Here is a 24,886-nt window from a genome sequence, read left to right on the forward strand (position 1 = left end):
GACTGAGGTAACCAGCTTCTAGTAGGAACTAGGTGAGGGTTTCACTATCTCAAAAATGGTACTAGCCACTGGAAAAGAAGGTTGTAAAGGGGAGGAAGGCAGTGGGAATTTAACTGATGCCTCTTTTTGCCCTTTGTTCTATTTCTAGAGCAGCTTCTCTGCCCCTCTCCAGTGGTGGGTGGTACCTGCCTGGGCAGGGATGGTCTCAGCACACCACTTAATGCAGCAACTGAAAAGGCTGGTCCATGAGAATTTAAAGAGATGGTGCAGTTCATGGGGAGAAAATTTGTTGGGCTTATTTTGAGGTGACCAAAACCAGACCAAGGGGAACCTCTGGGTTTGGTCCCTGAAAAGTTTAGATGAGATGAGCAGGTTTATTTATCCTTTCCAAGCGTTATGCCTGGGCCGGTAGCTTTTGTTTAATACTGTAATAGCAATAAACTCCCCTCATGGTTTTATCCCACCCACGGCTTGCACTGTCACTTGGCCAGAGCTAAGATGGCAATAGGTATTTATTTATATGAAAAAGTGCAATTTAGAATTATATTCATCACTTTTGAGTAGATTAAGAGTTACTATATATTTTTATGTTCTCTGCTAGTAAAAATTTTTAGGGCTGTCCCATTTGGGGGATGAAAAATAGTGATTGTGTATTTCACTTGTCTCCTGTGGCTCTAGTTACACTTGCTTAAAATGTTACTATCTGATCTTTACTTCACCCAGTGCGTCGGAGATACAGATATGTTGGTTGCTAATGGAGTTAACTTGGATTGGTTCTTTTAGAGGTATCATCAGAAACTGGCCCAACACATATCGTTCTTAGTATTGTACTTAGCTGAAAGTTTATTTAGATGAGCAGGTTCATTTATCCTTTCCAAGCGTTATACCTGGGCTGGTAGATTTTGTTTAATACTGTAATAGCAATAAACTCCCCTCATGGTTTTATCCCACCCACGGCTTGCGCTGTCACTTGGCCAGAGCTAAGATGGCAATAGGTATTTATTTATATGAAAAAGTGCAATTTAGAATTATATTCATCACTTTTGAGTAGATTAAGAGTTACTATATATTTTTATGTTCTCTGCTAGTAAAAATTTTTAGGGCTGTCCCATTTGGGGGATGAAAAATAGTGATTGTGTATTTCACTTGTCTCCTGTGGCTCTAGTTACACTTGCTTAAAATGTTACTATCTGATCTTTACTTCACCCAGTGCGTCAGAGATACAGATATGTTGGTTGCTAATGGAGTTAACTTGGATTGGTTCTTTTAGAGGTATCATCAGAAACTGGCCCAACACATATCGTTCTTAGTATTGTACTTAGCTGAAAGTTTGTGGGTTTTAATAACACTTTTATTTGTAAGCCCTGACAACAGCAGTTTGTGTTCAACAACATTCACAACATGAATATGCATCACAAGACACTTGGGTTCAGAGAGGTTCATAGAAAAGTGCATCTCAGTTCTCACAGCTTAATATCTCTTTTCAAGTCAAACTGTTTGAAAGGTTATTCCAAGGCACAGGAGAGTCATAAAATTTTCTGCTTTTTTAAATAGATGAATTTTACTTCTACGTGCAGAAGGTGGATAAAAGTAATTTCATCCGAAAGAAATGTCATTGTAGCTCTTCTCCGTGTGCATACAATTGCTTTCCATTTCCCAATGAAATGGTTGGTGCGTACAACTGGAGTGACTCAACGTAGTGCTTTCCTACAGATCTGCATCATCTGCTGTAGAATGCAACCAGTGATGGAGCCCACTGAAAGTGGCCTTAGGCCCCCTTTTCAGAATGAAAAACAGGTGTGCTGGATGCTTTTTGCCTTAAAATGTTTTCTTCGCTTTCTTTTGTGAAAAACAATAATGGTTAAAAGCAAGATAAGGGTGGAGAAAAGGCAGCAGGCAAAGAAGATTAATGGCTTCTTCTGAGAAATAAACAAGCAGAAGCTGCACTGCTTTTCTTGGTTGGGGGGATCGCAGAGCGAATAGTCAGCAGGAAACCCGTTGTTGCTTATCACGTTATTGTAAAACTTTATGGAAGGCTTTCCTTTGGAATCTGAAGTGAAGAATCCAAATCTGGGCTTAGATTTTTCCTCAGTCAGCTTAAATGCATAGTAGCCTTTAATCTTGACTTTATCAATGTAGTATGCTGCAAAGGGGGAGGAAAAAAAAAGAAACAATAAAACCTTGCGTGACCTGCAAAGCTTCTGGTAAGGAGTTCAGGTTTCAAATTATTAACCTATCAATTTAAAAAGCATAATTGCACCATAAAATATTTACTTACTGCTTCTAATACTCGGCTCCTGCTGTCTTAAGTAGAAACAGTGCATCAGGGTGGTTTTTATTAAAAAGTTAGAATTTGGGAATTTTCAGGACCTACATTGTGAAAGCTGGGTTTGAAGAGGGTTAGAGGTGGGAGCTCGTTTTGCTGGGAGAAGCCACGTGCTGCTCCTGACTCAACCCAGCTGCAGCCACTTGAGGGGAGCAGCTGCTCGTCTGCGCTGTGAGAGGAGCTTCCCAAAAATTTCTGCCCTGCTCCAAACCCAGCTGCTTGACCCCGCAGCAGGCATGACTGTGTTATACTGCAGCACCCATGTGTTGGGTGAAAATACTTTAATGAAATCATAAATAGCGGTCCTTGGTGAGTAAACATCTCTCTAATTCATGTGTAAGCAGAAATCAGAGTCAGGGATGTGACCCAAATTAAGCAAGAACATTGTAAACTCGGGGGGGATCTTTCTGTGAGTGTTATAAAGCGTCACACTATCTGAAAATTAAAATGGGAATGCTATCATGAGTGCCCTTTAAACAACCTTTTCCTTCGATAACTTAGTTCCTTTAATAACTTGGTATTCCTTTGTTTGCAGTGTGAAATTAGCACAGAAAATAAATCAGCAGATGCTCATTAGTGCTATAGTAATAGAGAAAGAGCTAAGTAAGCACTGGAGGGGGAGCGCTCAGTCTCTCGGTGGTGTCTGATCTAAAGCCATGCTTAGCCATGAGTAAGATCTGTCTTGCTTTTTACGTAGCTAGCTCCTAGAGAGGAGAAACCAGGATACATAGACTATATTTGGGGACAGGTACCTCAGAAGAGCTTTAAGATACCCCACATCCTGGTCAGGGAGGTCACTAGCGCTCACTGGTGAGGAACAGAGAGGGCAGGATGTATTACACCTCCCTTTTTGACTGTGTGGTTCAGGTACTGAGGCCTTTCTGGTATCCTGTGGCTTGCTGCTTTCCTCTAATGTTTGGTTGGAGGAAGAGGGATGGGAAGGGTAGGGCCCCTGCAGGATTTCTCATACGATAAGCTATTGCTGAGATAATTGCCTTGAGCGTTTTGGTCTTGTACCTCCATAATTGCTACTAATTTAAAGTGAAGAACAAGGTTTGTGTAGGTGCACAGGAGAAAGCAAGTAGTGGAACAGGAACTGGAGTTTAACTCTCCCCTGAACAGCAGCTGCTTAAAAATCTGGTGACCTGCTGTATTTCTTCTCAGGAGGCTGAATGCTGATGGCCAGTTCCTGCCGTTTAACCAGAGCTGCTTGCCCTCTCTGGGGGCAAGTCTTAGGGGCTTGCTTAAGGAATGCCTGGCTCTGTGCTATGGAAATGGCTCTGGGGAACCCGAATCGATCATATACTCACCTTTTAAAACCTCTTGTATGTATTTTCCCAAGTAATAATTTCTGAGTTCATCGTTGTCTAAGGACTGGTCATCTATTCCGTTTGCTGTGATGTAAATATCGATGTCACCATAGGTTTTTTTAATCCAGTTGAGGACTTTGCGCGCTCCCCAAGGCACTACGGCCAGACGGGAAGGGGAGCTCAGGCAGGTGATGTCCTGCAGAAACTGGATGTCACGATCACATTCATACTGGCTCCCGTTCTGAGGCTCGTGAATCACAAATCTGGTGGTGAAATGATTCAGCGCGTAAAAGTCAGCCGCACCTTTGACCAGCTGCTTTTCCTCGGTTGTGAAAGATGGCAACAAAGAGTACGAGAGTCCTTTTCTGTTTTTAAAGCCGATGTATTCCCTCATGGTAGCTGGATAATCCCCAGTCTTAAATATGGGATCGGCAAACCAGCCTATTTCAAACTGGAGAAACCTGTTGGCAGCTTTTGAGTGAGATTCAGAGTAGGGGTTGGCAGGCTCAGCCCAGTCCGAATGCAGGGACAGGGACACTTTGCCGTACTGAAGGGACCGGTACTGCTGGTCGTATACTCTCCAGGCCATGGCGTGTGCTATTAATAAATTGTGTGCTGCCCGGTAGGTATCGTTGCTGCTCTTATTGTAGACATCGCTCAGCCGGTTGGGCTCGTTTATTGTAATCCAAAGTTTAACCAAATCGCCAAGTTCCCGAAAACATAAAGCAGCATAGTCTTGAAAAGCGTAGGCAGTAGACTGGTTCAGCCATCCTCCTGCCTGCAGCAGAGGACCCGGCAGGCCCAGGTAGGCGTGAGTTGGGTAATACAAGGTGACCATGGACTGAACGTTGAGTTTCAGTACTTCGCTAACCACGCACCTGTAATACCTCAGAACTTGCCTGTTGACCACTGACAAATCGCCGTTGGGCAAAATGAGTGACCAGTCAAGTGCAAATCTGTAATGGGTGACTTTCATTTTTTCCAGGAGGTCAAGATGCTTTTTAATACTGACAAAATCCGTGCACTGTGCTGGGCGGGTTTTCAGCTTCACCCCTTGAACTTTGTGCAGGAGCCCGTCTCCTGTGACATTCCAGAGGTACAGGCTGGAATCGCAGAACTGCGGCGAGGAAGCCACGGATTCTGCCTGTGAAAATAACAATATGTTATAATGGGGTTTAATTCAACGAATGCCTGCTTATAGCCTGTGTTTCTGGCTGCAGGATTAGTGCTAGGTGTCAGGAGGTCCTGCTTAGATGCTCCAAGGGGAAGAGGACAACACATTTGACTATACAAGATTTGCCTGTGCTAGTGGTTATCTGCTCCTTCATCTGTGGAAAATATAAAATTGCACTCTCTATTCATTCTCTACACACATTTGCCCTGTCAGGCAACACACAATATTCTGTATTGTTACACACAATATTCTGTATTCTCTACACACATTTGCCCTGTCAGAGCCTACACAACATACATTTTCACACAGATACATCTCCCGGATCGAGCTCACTCTGGGGTCGTGCAAACAGCAGTTCTCAGCAGCTGGCAGGAGAGCAGGGTGCTGAGAACAAGCACTGGAGGGGGGTATATGAGGCTGGCAGAGATTATTTTGGCACTGCTGCTGAGATCAGCCTTGTGAAACCGTGGCACGGTGTTCCCTGGTCCTCCTGGTAGTCCTTCTGCCTACGCAAACAGCGGACACAAACAGCTTGTAGCATTTAATATTAGTTGTATCTTTACTATCATCTGCTAGTAAACAAGGTTAGCACAGGATGTATCCTGTGTAGCACAGGATAATTTTTGAAAGATTTTTTTGTAGGATCTGTAATACAATATGGTGAAGTTAAAAATATTTAAATTAGATCTGGTGGGTTTTTTTTAAAGAAAATACATTTTTCTGTGCTGTATATTTCCTCAGAATGTTTAACAAAGTATATAGAAGCTTTACCTTTTTTTTTCCCCCTATGGCTGTCAGTGAGTAGGTTAAATTACAGAGCTTTGCTGTTACTTTTTGAGGCTGATGTGGGTCTGTTTTTCTGTATGCAATGACAAAAAGGATATCCCAGCACTGGCCGTATGTACAGTTAGCTTATCTACCACATCTAAAGTAGAAATAGATACTGTAGGAACCAGTTTGGAAAAAAGGTGGTATGATCTGTTCTGAAATGTGAGCTTAGATGGTAAAAGCCGTATGTGCTGATGTTGGTTATTTTCTCATGTGGTGTAAGTCTTTTTAAACAATGGCTTGTTACCCACTTGTGCAAGCAGCACTTAGAGCCAGGCTCAACTCAGGAATCAGTTTCTGCTTTGTTCAGTAGCTTTAGATGAGACCTCGAGCCTGCAGGTTGCTCCACTGCCACCCTGTAACAGCCTCGTCCCTGCCCTGTGCCACCCTCTCTGTCGCGCTGTCGTAGGCATCCCTATGGCCACACTGCGAGCTGGATTGGGAAACTCCCCTGGTTGAAGAATAACCCAGGACCAATCAGCCTGGGTCAGCTTCTTGGTCTGAAATTTCCTGATCTGATCTGATGTGCCACGTGGAGAGGCAGGCAGAGGGACGGTGAGGGAGGGCCAGCTGTGGAAGGGCTCCCGTATGAGCACCCAGCGCTCTCTGACTAGCTCACCCAAAACCTGTAAAGTACATAAAACCAAACCTGTGCAATTATGGCTAGGCTTAACTTCTGTTTGTAGTGTGCATTGAGATTCCTGAACGCAAGGTGCCATACATGATTATTTGTTCACAAAGTAAAGCTGTTGATCGCTCTGCCTCCAGCGGTCTGCCCAATAATTTACACTTACCTTAAGAACAGACTCGGTGATACCCCAGGAGAAGTCACAGGAGAACTGAGCTTGCAAGCTTGAGGTAGACTCCTTTGGGAAGAAGCCGTTTTCTCGTATGATTTGTTTATAATAAAGTGCAGATGACTTGGGAATCCTTTCCTTTTTTTCGCTTTTGAAGTCGACGTAAAATAATCCGCGCCTGATGTTGTAGGCGTGTTGCCATTCAAAGCCATCAAGGAGTGACCAGGCCGTGTAACCAAACACATCTATGTTGTCGTATTTAATAGCTGCGTAAGAGAAAGTAACATCCGTGAGTCTTCTATTTAAGACTCTGATGCATATAAGAGATATTTATGAGAAAGGTCTATTCACTTCTAAAATCTTGAGGGTTTTCTCAACATTTGCAGGGTTATCGGCCCATTGTAATTAATTACAAAACTCTGACAGACTTTATATATCTTAGTACTTATTCATTAAAAAAGACATACATCGCTAGTTCCTTAAGAAATTAAGTTATTCTAGGATGATTTATGAAATGTGAAATATTACACCATATACAGATTTTAAGATGAGTCTTCTATTTAAGACTCTAATGTATATAAGGGATATTTATGTTGGTTATTTTCTCATGTGGTGTAAGGTGAAAGGTCTATTCGCTTTTAAAATCTTGAGGGTTTTCTCAATACTTGTAGGGTTATCAGCCCATTGTAACTAATTACAAAACTCTGACAGACTTTATATATCTTAGTACTTATTCATTAAAAAAGACATACATCACTAGTTCCTTAAGAAATTAAGTTACTCTAGGATGATTTATAAAACGTGAAATATTACACCATATACAGATTTTAAGTTGCATTTGATGATTTCACGTTATATATACCAATAAAATTAGAGAAACATGAGTAAAAATTAAAGGTGCAACAGCTGATCTAGTTTGTGCCTTTGCATCTGTCATGAAGCTAAAACTTTTATTGCTCTACCTTTATTTGAAAGATCTCTGCAAGCTCTAACATTTAGGAATGTCTATTCAGCTTCTAAATTGAAAAATTAAATGTGTTGGTATGGGATGTGATGACTTTAGAAGAAGCTGGGTTGATCAACTCAGAGACTAAAATGCTTGATTTATTCACAGAATGGGTGCAGCACATGAAAGTTTTTTCAGGCAATCTTAATGTCCCTCCACCTTGGAAAGGAGTATACATTATACATATAGTCTTTTACATAGAATATATGAGAAAGATGACAATACGACTGCTTTCTTGTATGTGGAACCTGATTCACCAGGAAGGGCAGCAGAACTTCCAAAGCAGCTTCTCGCTGGACACCAACTAACAACAATGTTCGTTACCCACTTACGGTGTGTGCCAGCTGGCAGCCTGGAAGAAAAAGTCCAAACTCCATGCTCAGTCATGTTAGCTGCCTGTCGCCAGCTTTAAGCTTGGAAAGAACGCCAGATAACTCCTCATGTTAACCTTATAAGGGCTGGAGTATCAAGGGCAAAGCAGTGACCAAGTGAGGTCACACAGGATTGTGACACAGCCAGGTGGACAGCCATATTTTACCTGCAGTCCACCGAGAGTAAGCCAAGGAAAAAAGATGAAGTATTGTGATTTAAAGCTCTATTCTCACCCAACATTGCTTTGCCTTATTTTCTCAGGCCATTTCACTTTGCATCATTTTCTATTTCCACTGAACTTCTTTGCCTTAGTCACACTGTGCTGCAACTTCAGCAGGAGGCACTTTGGCACAGGACTTGGCTTCAGACAGCAGAGTATCAGATGGACATCCATATTTTACCTGCAGTCCATCGAGAGTAAGCCAAGGAATAAAGATGAAGTATTGTGATTTAAAGCTCTATTCTCACCCAACATTGCTTTGCCTTATTTTCTCAGGCCATTTCACTTTGCATCATTTTCTATTTCCACTGAACTTCTTTGCCTTAGTCACACTGTGCTGCAACTTCAGCAGGAGGCACTTTGGCACAGGACTTGGCTTCAGACAGGTGCCCAGCCGTACTGCCTTGGTCAAGCATGGTATGTTACTAGCTGCTGGATGAAGAAATTAGAAAGCCCAAGAGAATGTAACGAAGCAATGTGATGACATGTATTTTCAAGAAAAGCAACTTCTAAACGTTAGGGATGCCATAGGAGAAAGTACAAAAATGTCTGAAAATATCAAATGCAAAACGCAGAGGTGGAGAATGACATAGAGGATAAAGAGATAGGCCAGAAGCAGAGTATCAAGGTGCCCAGCCGTACTGCCTTGGTCAAGCATGGTATGTTACTAGCTGCTGGATGAAGAAATTAGAAAGCCCAAGAGAATGTAACGAAGCAATGTGATGACATGTATTTTCAAGAAAAGCAACTTCTAAACGTTAGGGATACCATGGGAGAAAGTACAAAAATGTCTGAAAATATCAAATGCAAAACACAGAGGTGGCGAATGACATAGAGCATAAAGAAATAGGCCAGAAGGCTCTTGCAAATAAAGATGGAACAAATGGAGGCAGACACATAGGGACAGTGTAAGTGTTTTTTTCTAGATGCATACTGAATGGATGGGGGCTAAGTTTAACTGCCAAACCAAAAGATGCTGTGCTACTTGAGATGGTGCATGCCTAAGTGAGAATTTTTGACTGTTTAAGTGGGTAGGGAAAAAAGCTCTATTTTATGCATATTTTGTGGTAAGAAGAATTATTAGTTAGGTGGGTGACAGGTAGAGATCCTGTGGATCAGTGTGAGAGTATGTTTGCAGCATTGTTTGCAGTGATAGTGAGAGGACAGAAACAGAAGTCAGGATCCTCACTGAGTGTTAGAGTCCTCTCTAACTAATGAGAAAGTCCTCTTAAAAACCAAGGGGATGGCTGGGGACAAGAACAAGGGATTGAAGGTAGATGCGGTCAGGCCACCAGAGGTGACATCCACGGAAGGAGATCTCAAGGCATTTCTGTGTCTGCTTTAGGAGGAGCCTTGGAGTCCTCCTGCAGAAGGCTTCAGTATCGGCAGGCATATGCCTGCCACTCGGGAGCTGTAGTTTCAATTGCATCCTTCTATCATAATCAGGGACAGTTCATTGCAACGGTGATGCTACACATCACATATTTTCATGTGACTCATAACACCATGAGTTACAGACATACAGTGCAAAGTTTACAGCCCTCTGCTTGTAGACACACACACGAGTGTAGCTCCTTTTAGCCTGTTAGATGCTATCTTAACAGTCACTATCTCATTACAATTTGGCCTATATACATGATGTTTTGATGTTAATGTGACCTAATTGATTTTACTGCAAACAGCAAGTTATACCTGACTTATCTGTAAGTGAAAATCTGTTCCAAATATTATTTCTGATCAGACAAATTAAAGTTTGCTTCAGAAAAAAAATGCATTAGTTAAGAGGTAATCCTGTATTTTGAACCAGAGGTTGGAGTATTTGCGTCCATAAAAACATGGATGACAATTCCTGAGAAGCAGTTATTGGTTGAACATTGACCAAGTATTTCAGAAGTTCAAATCCACTGATGGTTATTACAGCCTGGTCTGCTGTAAAGGATTCAAACAAAGAACATGCTATGGATCTTCTTACATATGTGTCTAGAGATCTACCTGTTCCACACTTCCAAATGTGTCAAGGCAGTATTTAAAATATCATGAACCAAATACTGGCATGTAACCTCCTCTACACCTGGAAAAGGCAGGACATGCTGCACAGATGCGCTACCTGGAATTTACAGTTTGAACCAACTTTAAATATATCTGGAATGGTCTTCATTAGAAGCTTAATTAAGTTTGTTGGTGACCCAGTACTTCCAGACTTGATGTCAGAGTAAACAATTACTCATGTTTTCCCTTTTCTGAGGATAAGTAAGCTTTTTGTAAAGGGATTCTAGCCACCCCATCACTGCAGCGTGCCATCGGCAGTGGGGCAGCCTGCTGGGAGGATGGCTCCTGGGTCCACCCACTGTCCCTCCTCTCCCCGTGCCGAACCTACAAACTGGGCGAGGGAGAAAAGAAAGACAAGTTTTGTTGGGGCTTTAGGTATTACCAGCATTTATATTTCATACAAAGTTAAATCTTTTGCCTTTAGGGAGCACCCCTGTACTAGCATTATGAAGGGCAAATACCACAATTAGAAGAGTATTATTAAAACATACTATCTCTGTTTGGCATGCAATAATCCTGAAGAATTATTGCCCTTCTCCTGCCGATTTCCTTGGCATATTTTATGTTGCAGCAGGACCCCAGCACAGCAATGACAGTCTGTAGTCACTGTCTTGTTTTCCTGCTGTCAAGGTATGTACCTGCACAACAGTTGGGCTGCCAGCAGTGAAAAGTGATATCCAATAGATTTGTTTTCATTAATTACTGACATAGTTTTGCACTTATTTAGTTTTAAAATCCAGTGCAGATGTTGGACTTTAGCTTTCTGGGACAGGGACTATGGGTTTTTTTGTGTTTGTACAACACCTAGCACTGGTAGATCATGATCCATGACTTGTACTCATGCAGTATAAATAATTAATAATTAACTTAGTTGCCATTATTCTTCTAAAAGAACTATTAAATCATTACAGAGCTAAATATCAAATGATCTTAAAAAGCTCTCTGAAAATCCAACAACTAACGTGCGTACAAACCTTGTAAAACCTTATTAAGGAAGTTTTTCATCATGTAGATGGCTGTGGTGTCATCTGTTTTCACATGGCTGTCAGTGAACCAGCCATTCTCTGCAATCAAGATTCGAGGACTGTTGTATTCCAGTTTAATCCAGTTCAGTACTTCCCTCAGATTGAGTGACAAATTTTGTCCCATTTTCGGTAGAGTGTTTGGGGGTTTAAAGTTATTAGGACCAAAGGAAAAAGCAAAGAAGTCAGCTGTTCCCTTTATGTAGTTTTTCTCATCCTCAGTAAAGCGTGGCAAAAACAGTAATTCTTTTTTCAGTTCTTCTGGATAATCGCCGTCCCCGTGGATGGGTTTAGCAAACCACCCGAGCACTCTCTCCATAGACTGCTGACATTTAGAAATGTCCAACGCGTCTTCCAATTTGTTAGGTTCGATCCAGTGGGATCCCAATACTATGGACATCATCCCCTTCTGATACGGTTGAAAGCGTTCTTTGTAGTTATGCCAAACTTTTGCATGAGCCTGATGAGAGAAAAATAGCATTTAATTTTAACTCTGTAATAAATCCTCATGTGCGTCAGCAGCTATGCAGGCAGAGAGCTGCATCTGATTCACTGCAGACTACTATGGAAATATTAACAAACAGTTAAGGCATGCTAATTACCCCGCACAGTTCTAATGGACAATTAGTGTTATACTGTAAGGTACCTCAAGGTGATGGTAATGCTCAGATCTCATGTGGGCTGTTATGACACATTAGGACTGTGGCATTTTGCTTTTTAACATAGGTCTACATTTCACGATAGGTCCCCACAAGGATGTAAATACCTGTTACATGGGCACTTTGGGGTGAAACAGTTGTTAATGGTGGAACCTGAACCCTGTGATCTAGACAGTCCCATCTAGGTCTTTCATCGACAAACAGTGATTGCTGGTACAGTTGAAATTTTAAACCATCTTTACAGTTGTTCCATAAACAAGCAGTCAACATTTACACCAAAAAAAAAAAAAAAGAAATATATAGGAGGCTGAGAAACCTTTAGCATTGCCAGAGTCCCTTAGGGAAAGGGGAGAGCTTGGGTGTCAGAGAAGGATGACTCTGGATCACAGCAGGAGTTATCCTAGAGGATCTGGCTCAGGGGAGAGGAGCTGACCTCTCCCAGCCGAGGAGTTGTCAAGTAACTCAAGGTTTACCTTATTTCTGAAGTGTGGCTTTATACTCCTAAGCTGGAAAGAAAATAACTGTTTGCACCCAGAAAAAACCATTGAGAAGCATTGTGAAACAGTTAAGAGTGCCGAGTTAGACTGCCATCATTCCCAAGCCAAACACCATTGCTTACCTTTGCCAATAATTTCAGTTAATTTATCTAGAAACACACAGCCTTGACAGTTTAAAAAAACAAAAGACCTCATGTCAGGTAGATATTTGGTTAAGTTAGGGAGTACCAAAGAATTACAGTTTGTGAAATTTTGTGTATCAGTTGTTTATGGTTTCTAAGGTCACGCTCGTAACATTTGTTCAAGGTCTGTCTTTGAAAATACTGATAAAGTAGCATTAACCTTTGAAATGCAGGTTCTGTAGCTGAAAAGGGAAGTCAGCAAAACTTTACTTATGAGGTAAACTGCAAGATAGAGTTAAAATACTATAAAATAGATTTCTTACCAGTCTTATCAGAAAATGTAAGTGGCCAGTGCCATGCCCTCAGTTACCTTCCCTGTCCTCTCCTAAAGGTTTAGCCTGGGTGGGTGCTGGGGTCAGGCTTGCTTTGTTCTCTGCCTCTGGTGATTTCACACCTGGTCAGAATATATTTTTTCCCCCAGACAAAGTCTATTAACACCACTGTTTAATGAAAGGCATATAGTTGTGTTGGCTCAACAAGGAGAACCCTGCTGAGGCCAGCTGTATTATGCACAGTGGCAAGTAGCATGACAATGGCACCAGATGAACCTTATCAATCACACATTTCTAGGTGAAGTGGAGAAAGACAGCTTTGCCAAAACCCCAATTAATCAGAATATAATATCATCAGGTAAAAAAAAATCAGGTAAAGTACAAGTTACTATTAAAAATATTGTCTACAGTAGATAATACAGCCACAGGTATAATTCTACAGTAGACCTCAAGTACAAGTACATTTAATATGAGTCAAGATAGGACCCCCGTATGTCGTATCTGTCACCAATGTCTCACTGAGGTTTAACTCTATTGAAAAAAACATGTCACCTGTCTACAGGGAGGGTTTTTACAGAGGTAGTAGAGACAACAGCATTTGTTTGCCCATAATTCTGTTTTGAGTTGTTAATTATCTGTAAAGCAGCTTAACATTCTCAGATGGAAGGCATCTGCTAAATGCAAACTATTGTTGATGGAACCAACTGATTAATATCAATTGTTTTGTAAGACCACATATGAAACAAACATCAATTTAAAAGCTGTATCATACATCAGTTCGGCTATTTTGAGTAAATCTTGACTAATCTTTTTTCAGTTAGAGTTTAATCCTTAATCTTTCACTTTCCTTGTTAGATCAAGGACAAATGTCAAGGCTAAGTACACAGTGAAAGCAGGATCAATATTGTGTATTTATTCTAGATACGTATGACACATTAATTTCAGCATATTTTCCCGGTATTAATATAGAAATTATCCCACAGACTTGAAAGTCACAGAGTGCGCTAAGTAAGTTAGCATTAACCCTGTAAAAAGGCTAGATAAGGTAAGTCAACTTAATAAAGACAACAGTATTGTTCTCCTCTCTTCTTCAAATATTCTCATACTCCTTAAACTCTGATCCTGTAATTTATCATGTATGTACACAAAGAGTTTACTGCTGAAAGACCAATACTTTCAAATTCTTAAGATATATGTTAAAGTCAAACAATTTTCCTTGAACACAACAGACACACAAAACAATGTCAGGGGTATATGAAGTTATTTTAACATGCTGGAGGGCAAGAACGTTTAGGAAAACTATAATGTAAAAAAATGCTAATGAAGTTATTCTGGTTTTGTGTTTAATTGTTCGGTTTTAAGCCAAGAGGAGTTAGAATACAGAGGCTGATGATGATGGTGTTAAACCTCACTTTAGACGAAGGGCAGGTGTGTGTGTCTTCTTTGGAGAGTATATTTCAGTTCAAGGCCCTTTTGGTCTGTGGTGAAGATGCCACGTAGTCAGTAGAGCTAAAGCCCTTATTTTGCAAACTGAAGGTGAACCTCAGTCCTTGTGAAGTAAAAAAGCGGTCTCGAGGTGTAGGCAACTAAATTTGCTAAGAGGGTGGTTTGAAGGAGTGAGTCTTTACTAACCAATTTGTTGTATGCTAATTGTCTTGTGTTTGGATTGTGCTTTTTCTGATAATTTCCAAGAAATGTAAGAAAGCTAACCTGAAAACAACAAATCATACAAAGTATGAATCAGTGCTGAATTTTACATCATCGCTGATGGCTACTACTGTTTGAAAAATCTTCCAGCAAAGGCATTTACAAGCAGAGACAATTCTGTTGCCCACGCCAGAGCTGTACTAGATGGAGACAGATTTCCCTCCTCCTGTAAGAAATATGGGCACTGGTGTAGCTTCATCTTTCTAGACCCAGAGGAAAGGAGGCCTTTTTGGAGGAAGGGAAGAAAGTGTCTTATTGCATGTAGAGATAAGAATTATTCTCCGTTCATTCCGCAGAAATTTGTTTTTGAGGAGAATGAATTATGGGACTTCTCTGGGACATGGTCATCCAAAGATCGCAAAGACAGCAGTGTCCACGCAGGGATCCTGGCATAGTGAGAGCTACCAAAGAGCTGGCATTAACTCTGCTGGGCACCAGATGAACCTCATCTGTGACAGATCTATATGGAGCCACCAAGTCTGAAAGGGAATTTATTGCCTTTTCCCAGTATGTGATATGAAGGTGTGTCCATGAAGAAAATTTTTAGGGAGATCTTATTCTGACAGTTTTCTTTTAGGCTTTTCTGCCAGATGGAAAGGAGTGTGAATGATCTTTAACAGGAAAATAATAATAATTCCCTTTCTGCCTGTATATACCAAAGGCAGAACTGCCTGGAGGGCACTGATACAGAGGATAAAAAGAAGACAGCTTGGTCTGCAGTTTGTGATCTTTGCAAAACTTAATCTAAGTATAAAAGAACATAACTAGATCCAGAGAAAATGATCTGTCTGCTTTATATTTTCTTGCCTCTTGTCAGATTTATTTACTGTTAAACCAAAGAAATCCATCTAGCTTCTCTGTGTGCAATTTTTTTTTCTTTTCTGCCTCAGTATGACAGCTGCCTCAGAAGCAAGCTCAGAGGTTTTGTATCTTCTTTGATGTGTCTTTCAAATGTCGCATGGCAAGTTACACGTTACCATTATGGTTTTCCAGGGTTGGTTTTGTGAAGTACAGTCTCCTTTAATCAAGAAAGGAGATACACTTCTGACGACCGCTCTCCATCTGCTGTAAGATTCCACACGCTCCTCTTGTTAGTGGTAATGATCATAAAATTGAGAGGTTGATCTAAGTGAAGCCCTTAACAATATTTCCTATTCATTTCCATGGAAGTAGTATCAGGGCCTTTCAAATGATCACTAGCAATTATTACCCTCTGTGTAGGAAAAGCATAGGTAGCAACATGCAAATATGTGTTTTTTTAATATAATTTTGAGCTCTTCTTGTGTGGATTATTTTCCCCACATGGTTCTCCTAAGCACTCTGCTTAGCAGCCTTTGCTTCCACATTCACTAGCCCTCTTTATGGGTCTTGAATAGCAAGACCCACGTAAAATGCAGAACTGTCTTTTAAGTAGATATATCTGGGGCATTCCCTTAGAAGGATGCAAGGCACAGATGGAAAGCACATGTGTTAGGCGATACAGCACCTGCAATGCCTTGTGCTGGCCAACACACCAGGGCTCTGGGGCTTGGTGAAGACAGAACAATCCTATTTCTGTTGTAAAGCCTTTTTATGACAATTATCTACCTAATTACCTATCTGAATTCATTCACAAAAGCAGATAATTTTTTAATCAGTTCCAAAATGCATGGAGTTTTTCCTTATGCCAGCCAATTATTTCAGTTTTAAGATGTTGGATTTCTTTAGTCTACTAAAATTGATAATTTAAAATTAAGAGAAATTTCGTCAGGCCTCTTCTAGAGACGCAAAAATCTCCAGCAACTTTGAAACTGTTCTTACAGTAAAATAATCCAAAGTCCAAAAAAGCAGAGGTTTATGGTTTGCTATATTGTTTTTGTGATTCTGTGAAACTTAGCTTCAGTTTATGATTGATGTATCACAGAAAAACACTCCCTTATATAAATGGTGATTAGCTCTCACAACACTGCAACTGCAGCAGTGCACAGGTAAATGAAACTACAAGTAGGACTCATGAGAGAGCCTCGTTTAGTTTATCCAAAGGTACTCCAAAAAGGCTTGAGAATGATGATTCAGCAATTTGCTAGGTAACAGAGTGGTGGCCAGATTAGTTTCTTTTGAGCATTACACACCTGTTTTTCCTGCTCAGTGTATTTCATTGGTGGACCTAGTAATGTACATCAGGTGGCAAGGAGAATATTGTCTTTCAACAGCCTGTCTAAAAATGAGGGCCCTGGCATGGACAGGCACGTGGCTCTTCCTAAAGCTGCTGACATAAATGGGAATCTTTTTAACAGGTGTTGCCTCACACTGCCAAAACCTGACATTTTTGTCAGTCTTTTATTTTTGGGAGGATATTTTTGGTTTGCGGTAGTAAATTAGAAAATAGCCATAATGCAATGTCTGAGAAACAGATTTGCATATGCCAGTCCTGAAATAAAAAGCCATGTGAAATCTCTTTAGAGATTCTTATAACATTCTCTGCCTCTCAAAGGAGAGACATTTCACAACACTCAGTCCTGATTGTGCATCGATACATTATATTAATATGGTATTGTCAACAATACTAAACAAACGGAACATTTAGATACCCACAAAAATCTTTGAGAAAGATTCTGGCTAGTTGGCTTGAAACATACAATGCCACCTATGACTTATGTGGAATTAACAGCTTTAATTTCATTTTATTAAGAAAAAAAAATTATATATATATATACACACATATATAAGGAGAGTTGACTCATGTCAACTGGTACCTCAACAGCATCCATTCCACCTCCAACCTCAAACATCAAACTCCAGCTCGTCAAATACATTACTACAAATTTGAGATTCTTCATGAAGACCTAAAGTATTTAGAAATTTTACAGTGCCACTGGTGAGAACTGCTAATATATTAGGCAATGTTCATGGGGCTGTAGGAAAGATACAACATGAAAATAATTTCTGCCCCAAAATAATAAAAAGCTAGTTAATGCATTGTGTATTGCTGAAAGTCTCCTCAAGTCTTTCATTGAAGTGATTGATTTTATACTCAGATTCACAGACTTTAAAGCTAGAATAAACTATCAGATCAAGTCTGAGATTTAAAAAACATTGAACAAGGAATTTAGTCAGTAATTTGTTTATCAGTGCTTGGGTTCCTGCATCTCTTCAGCGGAGATATTGCTCCCTATGTGCTGTGTGCTGCTTACACAGACTTTACAGAGTGGGAAAATGCAGAGACTGCCTAGTTGTCCCACTCAGAAATGCAGGCAAGCAATGCTGCAAATGTTGCTGCAAAACAACTAACGTTGTTTCTTTTACATGTATTATATCAAATACATGTTATGTAGCACTTGAAAATAAGAAGAATGATTAAGCATCAGTTCTCTTTGAGATGCTTTACAAATGTCTATAGTTAAATCATTCTTGTGCTAAATCTGTAATCAGTGAGTAACTCGGGATGCTCAATGACTTTTCTATGTGTAAAACTTCTATCGAATACAGTGTGAATTTTCTGAAAAAGGAGGTTCTGCAGGTTCAAGCTCAGAAGCAAAACCGAGAAATACAGTTAGTTACAGAACGTTTTTAACTATTCTGGCAATTAATTTTTTTCCTACATACATATTGCGTTCTGTAGGACAACTACATTCTGATTTATTTGTTAATTGCATTTTTAATGTATGGTAGGTAGTAGAAAAATTCTCTTTGTGACAGCTAGGCATAGTTTGAGCAGAGGGAATTATACATGTCTCAAACAGATACAGGATAGTGACCTGCTCTGTAAAGTACTTTGAGGGCTACACAAGGAAAAATGCTTTAGGGATATTGTTAATTCTTATCTTAAATTGGTATTGGAAATTATTTTAAGTTATAGCAAGGGAAAATGAGACTATAAGCTCCTATGCATAGGAACTAGCTACTCTGTAGAATGAAATTAATAATCTACCAGGGGAGATGCTGTAATCTCTGTAATGCTGTTGAGAATACCAGGAACAACATCTGCACTTTTTCCTTAAAAAATATGACCCAATTCAGACTTTTTGGCCTTCCCAAAGAAAGAATACCATGAACTTAGGACCCAGTGCTGCAGCTGTTGAAGCTATTGATCATAGGATCAAGCCTTTTGGATGTGTACTTCTGTAGAAGACAGCTGATAACTAAGCGGAAAGAATAAAGAAGTAAAATCATGCTCTTTAATAGCCAGATTCTGTAGGCAAAATCTAATTTAAATAAAATAATAAACAAGCATTTTAAAACAAATAATTACTGAATCAGCTATTGTGACAAGAAGAATAAAATCAACGCGAGGCTTAAAAAAAAAGACTGCTTTAGCTGAGGGTTATTTCTTGGTGTTTTCACATTCCTTGATGTTCTTTTTTAAACATTGATTACATGATTGATTCCTCCCATCATTTCCTGTGGCAGTACAAGATCAGTGTAAAATCTTACTATACCATACCTTGATCAAATTGTGTCCTACAGAGTAGACAGTTGTTATTTTCCCTCTCTCTCCAGGAGCATGGACACCTGTGCCATACCCATGCCAAGCAATTAAATACGGATTGTGAATTGTAATCCAGTACTTAACACGATCCCCAAAGGCCTGGAAGCAAAAGGTGGCATAGTCATTGAAGATATCAATTACTGATTCGTTTTTCCATCCCCCGTATTTTTCTTGCAGCATCAAGGGCAGGTCCCAGTGGTACAGCGTAACCACGGGGTCAATATTTCTGTAGAGCAGAGAGTCAATAAGGGTGTTATAATACTGAAGTCCTTTTGCATTGGGAGCTGCCACCACTCCAGTGGGAAAAAGCCTTGACCATGAAATTGAAAACTGGTAAAAAGTAACTCCCAAAAAATCCAGAGCAGACAGATCTTTGTCCATCAAGGTGTAACTGTCACTGGAGGCATCTGTGCTGTCAACATCCCGGAACTCCGAGTGGATGAAGTGGTCCCAGATGGAGGAGCCTTTCCCGTCCTTCCTCCTGCTGCCTTCCACCTGGAAAGCCCCCGTCCCTACACCCCAGAGAAACTCTTTGGGGAACGTGTCATACAAAAACATCTGTGTTTCACTCACGGGGCTGAAGTGGGGGTCCTTTTTCCACACAGATCTTCCCTCTCCAGCAAGCCCAGTAACTATCCTTATGAAAAATAACGTCCAAAGAGCACCAAGTCTTTCCAGCCGCCGGCCACACATGATGTGTGTTTATAGCACCAGTGTTAAAAGTCAGATTTCCTTCACTGACAGTGAAAAAAATCCATTCATTCGCTGGAGTCCCCACCGTGCTCACCGTCTTCATTTGCTACGAACTGCTGGAGTGTCTTATCAAAGCTTCACTAAAACCTTGTGATCGTAAAAGCCCTGTCAATGATTAGCCTGAACTGTGAGACCTAGAACGGGTCAGAGAACGGCATGATTTTTAGGGAGGTGGCCTCTGTATGACCACTGAGACACCTACCTGGCTTCTTACTGCAGGAAAAGAAGTTGCCTGAACAATATAAATGCTACTAACAAATTTATCATCATTTAAAGTTCAGTCATTCCAGTGGGAGAATATAGGTGATAGAGGGTGCTAAGAAGCTATCACATTTTTAATTCCTCGTGTAGTTGTGTTTTGAGGAAATGTGGCAGAAAAATAATTCAGACTACATCATCTCCAATTAAAAGGTGATTTATCCTTCTGTATAATTGTATTTCTGGAAGGGCAGCATGTCATTCCTCAGTCCTGCCCTGCTTCAAACATCCTACTTCTGAAAAATTTTCCCTGGACCCATGGGAAATTTTGTCGCGGAGGAGAGAGATATGCAAATCCCACTGATTACATAAAAACATAAAGCAAGCAAAGCAAATCAATATTTCTTTCAAATGCATCAAACTGTTTTCCTGTCCTACAAAAAGGTCTGCTGTACAGCAGCAGTATAGAATTAACAGGGGTCTATTTCAATCTTTAATGCAATTTCCCTGGATTTCTTACAAGAAAACAATTAACAAAGCTAATTAGCCCTGAAAGATGCTATTTCAGTATTGCTTAATTTAACAATCTTGGTATATACACAGCTGGGGCATCAGTAGGAAAATATCTTACAGAGCAGTTATACAACGTAATTTCATCTTTTAACGTATTTCAAATTACAGCAAAACTACACGTGTTGAGATACAGTAAATTTACTAAATACAGTCAGACTGATGCCTGCCATTTTTGCTTGTCTTGAGGTACAGTAGTATCATGTGATGACACTTAGATGCCAGCTGCTGAAGAGATTCATGGAACACGATAACAATGTGAAGTACCTTCATGTGCAAGAAATAAACGCAACTTAAAAACAACTTACCACCTAAGTGTAGCACTCTGCTTGGATGAATTAGCCCCACTGGCATGTAGGACAGGTGGACTGCTGCGCTACCGCCGCTTCACTGCTCCTGCTACCTATGAGGACGTGTCTTCAGGCTGCCCGAGTGTCTTTAGCCAGCATTCCATAATGCCATTTGAACATACCTTAAAACAATGGAAGATGGAAGCCATTTTATGCATTTACGATAAACAACAAAACATGCATGTTTCCAGAATTTCTCTGTAGTGCCTTTACAAGAAACAGTTTCACCACAGATTAACAGGAAGCTTCCCACCAACAGGTGGTGGATGCCCCATCCCTGGAAACATTCCAAATCAGGTCAGATGGAGCTCTGAGCAACCTGATCTCGTTGAAGATGTCCCTGCTCATTGCAGGGGAGGTTGGACTAGATGGCCTTTAAAGGTCCCTTCCAACACAAACCGTTCTATAATTCTATCATCTTCTGCATCTTCTGCACTGCAGATATCTGCTGGTGGGGCAGCCATCCATCTAAAATGAATCTGCCCAACATAACAAACCCTGTGCTCCCTCAAGTACCGGAGTAACTGATCCACACTTCTCAGTAAAGATTCTACCAAAGGCAGTTTAGGAAAGAGAGGTGTAGATATGGACTGAACCAAGTTGGTCTGCAGTATATATTCATGTTCCTTTTTTATTCTATGGAATAGCATTTTGAAATGGTAATTGGGATAGTTGTTGCATGAACATAATCCCTTTATTTTAACATTTAAAAGCTGTGATTTTATGTATCATATTTTATAAATCAAAACCCAAATACAAGTCACTAAGGATGCCGCTATACTTCTAAAGCAGTTGGTTACTGTGATTACCAGATATCTGAGTCCAAAGCACCCACGACAGCTCTGTAACACCATGGCTGTGTATTGACAAGATAAAGACAACAGGTTTCTCCCCACCAGTTACAGCAGAGTTAGAACCACTGGCATCTTACTGCAGACGATGTGTTACATCTGTCTGAGATGTGAAAGGTGCAGCACATGCTTGTGCTCCCAGATGCTTGATCTGGACAAAGTTACAAACTGGATTTCTTTCCTTATTACTGATAGGACAGGCAGCATGCTGTAATCAAGGTCTGAAAATGTTTTCCAGTACAAGACTCTGAACCCAGGCCTTACTGGCTCGTCATATTTAACTGTTTGGGCTCTAATGTTACTTGATAAAAACGAAACAATTTAACTGATGAAAGTCATATAGTGACTTGAATTTGGAAGGAGGTTTTGATTAGCTGAGCCGACGTGGGGAAAGGACACACTGTGACTGTTAATTTGCAAAACAGCACAGACGAGTGAGATGTGATCAGGGACTGTTGAGAAGCGAGGGTGCAAAGGGAGGGGAAGAGGAAGGGATTAATTACTCTACTAGCTCAAGCAGCAGAGTCAGTGCAGGTCCAACCCCAATGCTATAAATGGACTCTAGTGTGATGCTGCCCAGTGGGATGTCCTCCTGCCTCCAGCTGTGCACTTAATGAATGTGGTTTCAGAATGAAGCAAGGGTGGGAGATGCTGTGGTCCCCAAGGCACTTGCCATTACTGTCACAGTAGTTGGGAAGCCAATTGTTTATGCAGTTCAGTTCTTAGCTATCAAATTCACTTTTTATTCTTGCTTCTGCCAAAGCAAGTGACTCAAATTATGAAACCAACTTTTCATTTGACCATCGATCCTTGCTTTAGCGGCTCGGCTTGAAAACCTGGGGTTTGATCCACAGAAATGCCAACACATTGGACGAAAGCAGTAGAGCTTCGAATGTCTGCAAGGTTATGCTGAGTATCTGAGTTAAGACACATTAATTTTGCCTAGATATGCAAATGGAGGGAGAGAAAAGACCTAAAGAAAAAGTTCATTCAGAAAAAGTGTGATGTTTACATTAATATCAGCTGTTCAGATCCGCTAGCGATAGGTGCTCAAAAAAGCACAGCTTACGTAACTGCCCTCAACAGTGTGATGCAAATCAAACACTTACTCTTTACCTCTTACCTTTACCTTATGCAGCAAAAACTGTTTGAGATGGGATCAAGTCTTTCTAAAGACACATAATTGTGATGGATACTATAGAAAGCCCAATGTAAATAGAAACTAGACCACAGATTGACAAAGAATTTTTGGAATTTTTAGTCTGCAACAAAATGCTAATTCCTTTTTCTACAGTGTGACACAAATTTGATTTTCTTTACTAAAGACTTCAGTAAGCAAAATATTAAATTATTTGTCTTAGTTGTGAATAGAGTGATGATACTGAGAGTACTCTAGCTGCTTTTTAAAAAGCTGTACTTTTAGTTGGGTAATATGCGTTTAAAATATGACCCCTGTTCAATTATAGACTCCAGAGGGTTACTGCCTTCATTTTATCTTGCAAAGCACATCACAATACCATGAGTATTCATTTTTGTTTCCTGTGGCAGAGCACGTTTTTTCCCACTTCAGTGTTTTCATAGCCATGCATGTAGAAACAGAGGTATCCTCTGTCTCCCCACCATCCCCAAGTCTGATTTCTTCCTAAGGGTTAAACTCTTACCTTCTAAGAAACATGCACATGTCACAAGCCCACAAGCAGATACTGGTCTGCTGGATGTTATTCTAGGTAGCTTTATCAACTACAAATAGAGATAACCACCTGCAATAATTCTTTTAGCATTACTTAAACAGTTTGTCTGGCTCTTACAAACGTCAGCCATTTTAACTACTCCTTAGTTCTGGTATCAGGAATACGCACAGCTTTAAAAATTACATAATAGAATTAAATACGTAACTGCAAACATATCACTGGAGATGTTTTTCTAAAGAGATAGCGGTTTTGTTTGCACAGCCATTATAGTGGAGTGCATATGGAATGCCTTGCACAACAGGCTGAAAAGCACAGCCAGTGCTGTGGGTCTGCTTTTGCTTGCTCGCTACGTTGTGTGTTCCTTATACAGAAATCCAAATTCACAAGCTGTGCTAACGTTGAAAATATGAGTCCACTTGAGCATGTGCATTCATAAACGAACAACAGCATATTCTATACAAAGAGGATCTTATGATTACTTAAAGCACAATTTAAAGAACTAAACAGGAATGGTAATAGGCATCATTAACTTTCATGTTTTCTCAGATCGGATAAAAAGATCTGGCTTTTATCTCTATGAAGCCAACACTGAAGATATAAAATGATAGCACTGGAAACTGCACTTTGAGACAGTTCAATTTGAGCTTGTGCTCTCTGAGTGGTTTTCTGAATCAGTGGCAATATTTTGAATGTCACAAATTTTGTTTGTCCCCTCCCTTCTTTTCCAAGACTAGCAATAATACAAGATTTAGTAGGTTGGCAGAATTTAAACATCAGACAAGTAATTATCAGGAGGGGAACTGTGTGGTTGTTTTTTTTATTTTCGTTTACCCAAGTTTATTCCTTTCCAGTGTTCAGCAAATAGAGGGGTCAAAAATGGAAGAAAACACACAAGATTTCATTATAAATTGGTTAGAAATGAAACAGTGGGTGAAGAGTGTAACTCCCCAGTGTCTCTCGGGACTCCTCGGATGAAGCCTGCGAGCCTCCCTAAGCCTTAATGTCTGGGAGAAGATACTGTCATCGAAGCCTGACGATTCCTGCTCAACCAGGGACGAATAAATAAGGGAGGCGCACAGGTTTATGACAGGGAACTGCTGTTACCTGCTGCGCTGATTCAGACCTGACTCACGGGCCCTGCCCTGCTGCCTGCGTATGAGCTGCCTGGGCACCTAGGATGCTTCGCCGGCCTCAGTGCACTAAGAAGCGATCAAGCTGATGGAGGCCCGGCACCGTTCAGCAGTTCTGTCAGAACGGTTGAGGCTGCCAGCGGTGACCCAGGCCGCACCTATCCGCCATTTCGGGGGTGCGACCCTTCTTCCTCATTCCTTCCCTCAGCAGCGCGGGGCCTGCCCGGGGCTCTCCGCGAGCTCCAGCGGAGCGGTTAGAGGCGGTTAAACCCCCGCTGCAGGGCGGGGAAGGCCCTTGACGCCTGAAGGAGGAGGAGTGTGTGGAGGAGGACAACACGACTGAAGGGGGGACGACACGACTGAAGGAGGGACGAGGCCGCAGCTTAACGGCCGGCCCCCAGCGGCCACCGCCCCGCCCGTCGCGGCTGTGACGCCAGCGCCGCGCGCCGCCCTG

The 24,886-nt window shown here is 40.9% G+C and overlaps 1 protein-coding gene across 1 annotated transcript; it reads right to left on the reverse strand.

The window, feature by feature from the left end:
* Positions 1 to 1,330: 1,330 nt before the first annotated feature.
* On the reverse strand, positions 1,331 to 19,768 carry KLB (klotho beta). The gene is made up of 5 exons (XM_014957765.1): positions 18,845 to 19,768; positions 11,057 to 11,564; positions 6,433 to 6,701; positions 3,637 to 4,780; positions 1,331 to 2,143 (listed from the first exon to the last, which is right to left on the reverse strand). The coding sequence occupies exons 1-5, from the start codon at positions 19,580 to 19,582 to the stop codon at positions 1,782 to 1,784; spliced, it is 3,021 nt and encodes a 1,006-aa protein (XP_014813251.1). The 5' UTR covers positions 19,583 to 19,768; the 3' UTR covers positions 1,331 to 1,781.
* Between the last annotated feature and the right edge of the window lie 5,118 nt (positions 19,769 to 24,886).

The sequence above is a fragment of the Calidris pugnax genome, unplaced genomic scaffold, assembly GCF_001431845.1.
Source record: "Calidris pugnax isolate Ruff unplaced genomic scaffold, ASM143184v1 scaffold349, whole genome shotgun sequence".
NCBI lineage: Eukaryota > Metazoa > Chordata > Aves > Charadriiformes > Scolopacidae > Calidris > Calidris pugnax.